This window comes from Sinocyclocheilus rhinocerous, unplaced genomic scaffold, assembly GCF_001515625.1.
Source record: "Sinocyclocheilus rhinocerous isolate Xijiao unplaced genomic scaffold, SAMN03320098_v1.1 scaffold102, whole genome shotgun sequence".
Taxonomy (NCBI): domain Eukaryota; kingdom Metazoa; phylum Chordata; class Actinopteri; order Cypriniformes; family Cyprinidae; genus Sinocyclocheilus; species Sinocyclocheilus rhinocerous.
In genome coordinates, this window is record NW_015627239.1 from 334,296 (window position 1) to 336,522 (window position 2,227).

At 36.1% G+C, this 2,227-nt stretch overlaps 1 protein-coding gene across 1 annotated transcript in view; it reads right to left on the minus strand.

Moving 5' to 3' along the window:
• LOC107724086 (phosphatidylinositol 4-phosphate 5-kinase type-1 gamma-like) overlaps positions 1 to 2,227 on the minus strand; it is a 43,827-nt gene that overhangs the window by 18,444 nt on the left and 23,156 nt on the right. The window contains exons 4-5 of the mRNA XM_016532869.1: positions 1,785 to 1,915; positions 760 to 877 (exon numbers count right to left, since the gene is read on the minus strand). Of these exons, the coding sequence (XP_016388355.1) occupies positions 760 to 877; positions 1,785 to 1,915 (249 nt within the window). The remainder of the gene's footprint in view (positions 1 to 759; positions 878 to 1,784; positions 1,916 to 2,227) is intronic.

Sequence of the window (2,227 nt, forward strand, 5' to 3'; positions counted from 1 at the left end):
CACACACACTCACACACACACACTCACACACACACTCATCAGTGGGTATCTGTTGTTTTAAGTGCTTAAAAAGGAAAGTATTAGTGTGATTAGTGTGGTAATCACCATCTGTCTCAGGTAGTGTGTGTGTGTGTGGGCCTATAAAGCGTCCATGTGCTTCCACATATGTTCCAGGTTCATTTTAGCTCCAGACGCTGTCATATCATAATTATGCATTAACCTTCCCATGACCTCAGCACTACCCTGTATAAACCACATCACTGACCGCACACTCATTCAGCTTCACTGGTTCCTCAAGAACAGCAAAATCAGCATATCAGAATGATTTCTGAAGTTCATGTGACACTGAAGACTGGAGTAATGATGCTGAAAATACAGCTTTGATCACAGAAATAAATTACATTTCAACAGATATAAAACAGTTATTTTAACCTGTAAAAATATTTCACAATATTACTGTTTATATTGTATTTTTGATCAAATAAATACAGCCTTGTTGAGCTGCAGAAGAAATCTTACCAACCACAAACTTTTGAACGGTAGTGTAATATATATTTTTAGAATATTTTTTATAATTGTACAATTTTGTAATCGTTCATTGTTTTCTCAGTAACTGTGACGGATTACAGTTACATTTATTTTGTAATCAAATTACGTAACGCCGTTACATGTAACCAGTTACAACACTGGAAATAACACACAGTTATTAGTGAATGAGAGCCAGCGTCTGAAGGCTCTGGCGTTTGTGCTGTGTCTCACCAGATAGTCGTCCGGTCGAATCCCGAAGAGCTCTCTGAAGTAGCGGAACGCCACCGGAGCGTACGTTTTAAACCTGAAGTCTGGATAGTGATGCGCCGGCGTCAGATTACTGCCTTCACTGAGAGACAGAGAGAGAGAGAGAGAGACACAGACACACATCAAATCTGGATTATCTGACTGACTGATGATCATCATTGCTTTCTTACAGTGTACACTACCGGTCAAAAGTGTGGGATCAGAACGATTTTTTATGTATTTTAAAGGAGTTTCTTCTGTTCATCAAGGCTGCATTTATTTGATCAAAAATACACGAAAAAATTTAATATTGTGAAATATTATCCCCCAAACTTATGAACGTTAGTGTATGTTGTTACAAAAGATTTCTAACTTAAATAAATGCTGTTCTTTTTAATGTTTTATTCATCAAAGAATCCTGAAAAAATTATCACAGGTTCCAAAAAAATATGAAGCAGCATCGATAATAAATCAGCATATTAGAATGATTTCTGAAGATCATGTGACACTGAAGACTGGAGTAATGATGCTGAAAATACAGCTTTGATCACAGAAATAAATTATACTTTAAAGTATATTAAAATAGAACACTGTTATTTTAAATTGCAATAATATTTCACAATATTACCGTTTTTTCTGAATTTCTAATCAAATAAATGCAGCCATGAATGCAGCAGAAGGTAGACTTACAAATCTTACTGATCCCAAACTTTTGAACGGCAGTGTATATGTAAAATATATTTGAAGTGTATTGTATTGTATTGTGGGATACAGTTTTCCACTAAACTTTCCACTAATGCTGGCTAATAAATAAGCCACCCAAGTTATATAAAAATATGTTTATATAGAACACAGTCTGCGTTTGTTGGTGTAAGTGCTTGATTTGAATGAAGACCAAAGCACTAGTAGTTACACTAGCAATGCTTGTCTTAGCAAACACCACTAACTGAAGCAGAAGAGATGGATTTAACACTCTCTGGTGCAGCAGAAATCTCACATACTGTACAGACCTGGGGAAGAAGATGCTCTCCACCACGTAGAAGTCTTGCATGAGGACGTCCCGCTCGGGTTTGGAGCTCAGGTTACCCACGGTGTAGCCGATCCCCAGCTGAATGGCTCCTTTCAGGGCAGACGAGGTCGTCTGTCGACACACAAGACGAACACTTCTGACTCTCTGACAGCAGTTAAACTCGCCCTGCATCACTGACATACAATGACTGCATAACAGCGTGAAGACAGATACAAAGGACCAAACATAAAATGTTTATAAAAATTTAATATATTTGGCAAACCTTCATTTTAAGGACCAATTCTCACTATTAACTAGTTGCTTGTTAGCATGCATATTATTAGCATATTGGCTGTTTATTAGTACTTATAAAGCCTTATTCTGCTTTATTCTATTTTTAAATATATTTTAATATTTATTTAAAAAATATATATAATATTTAAA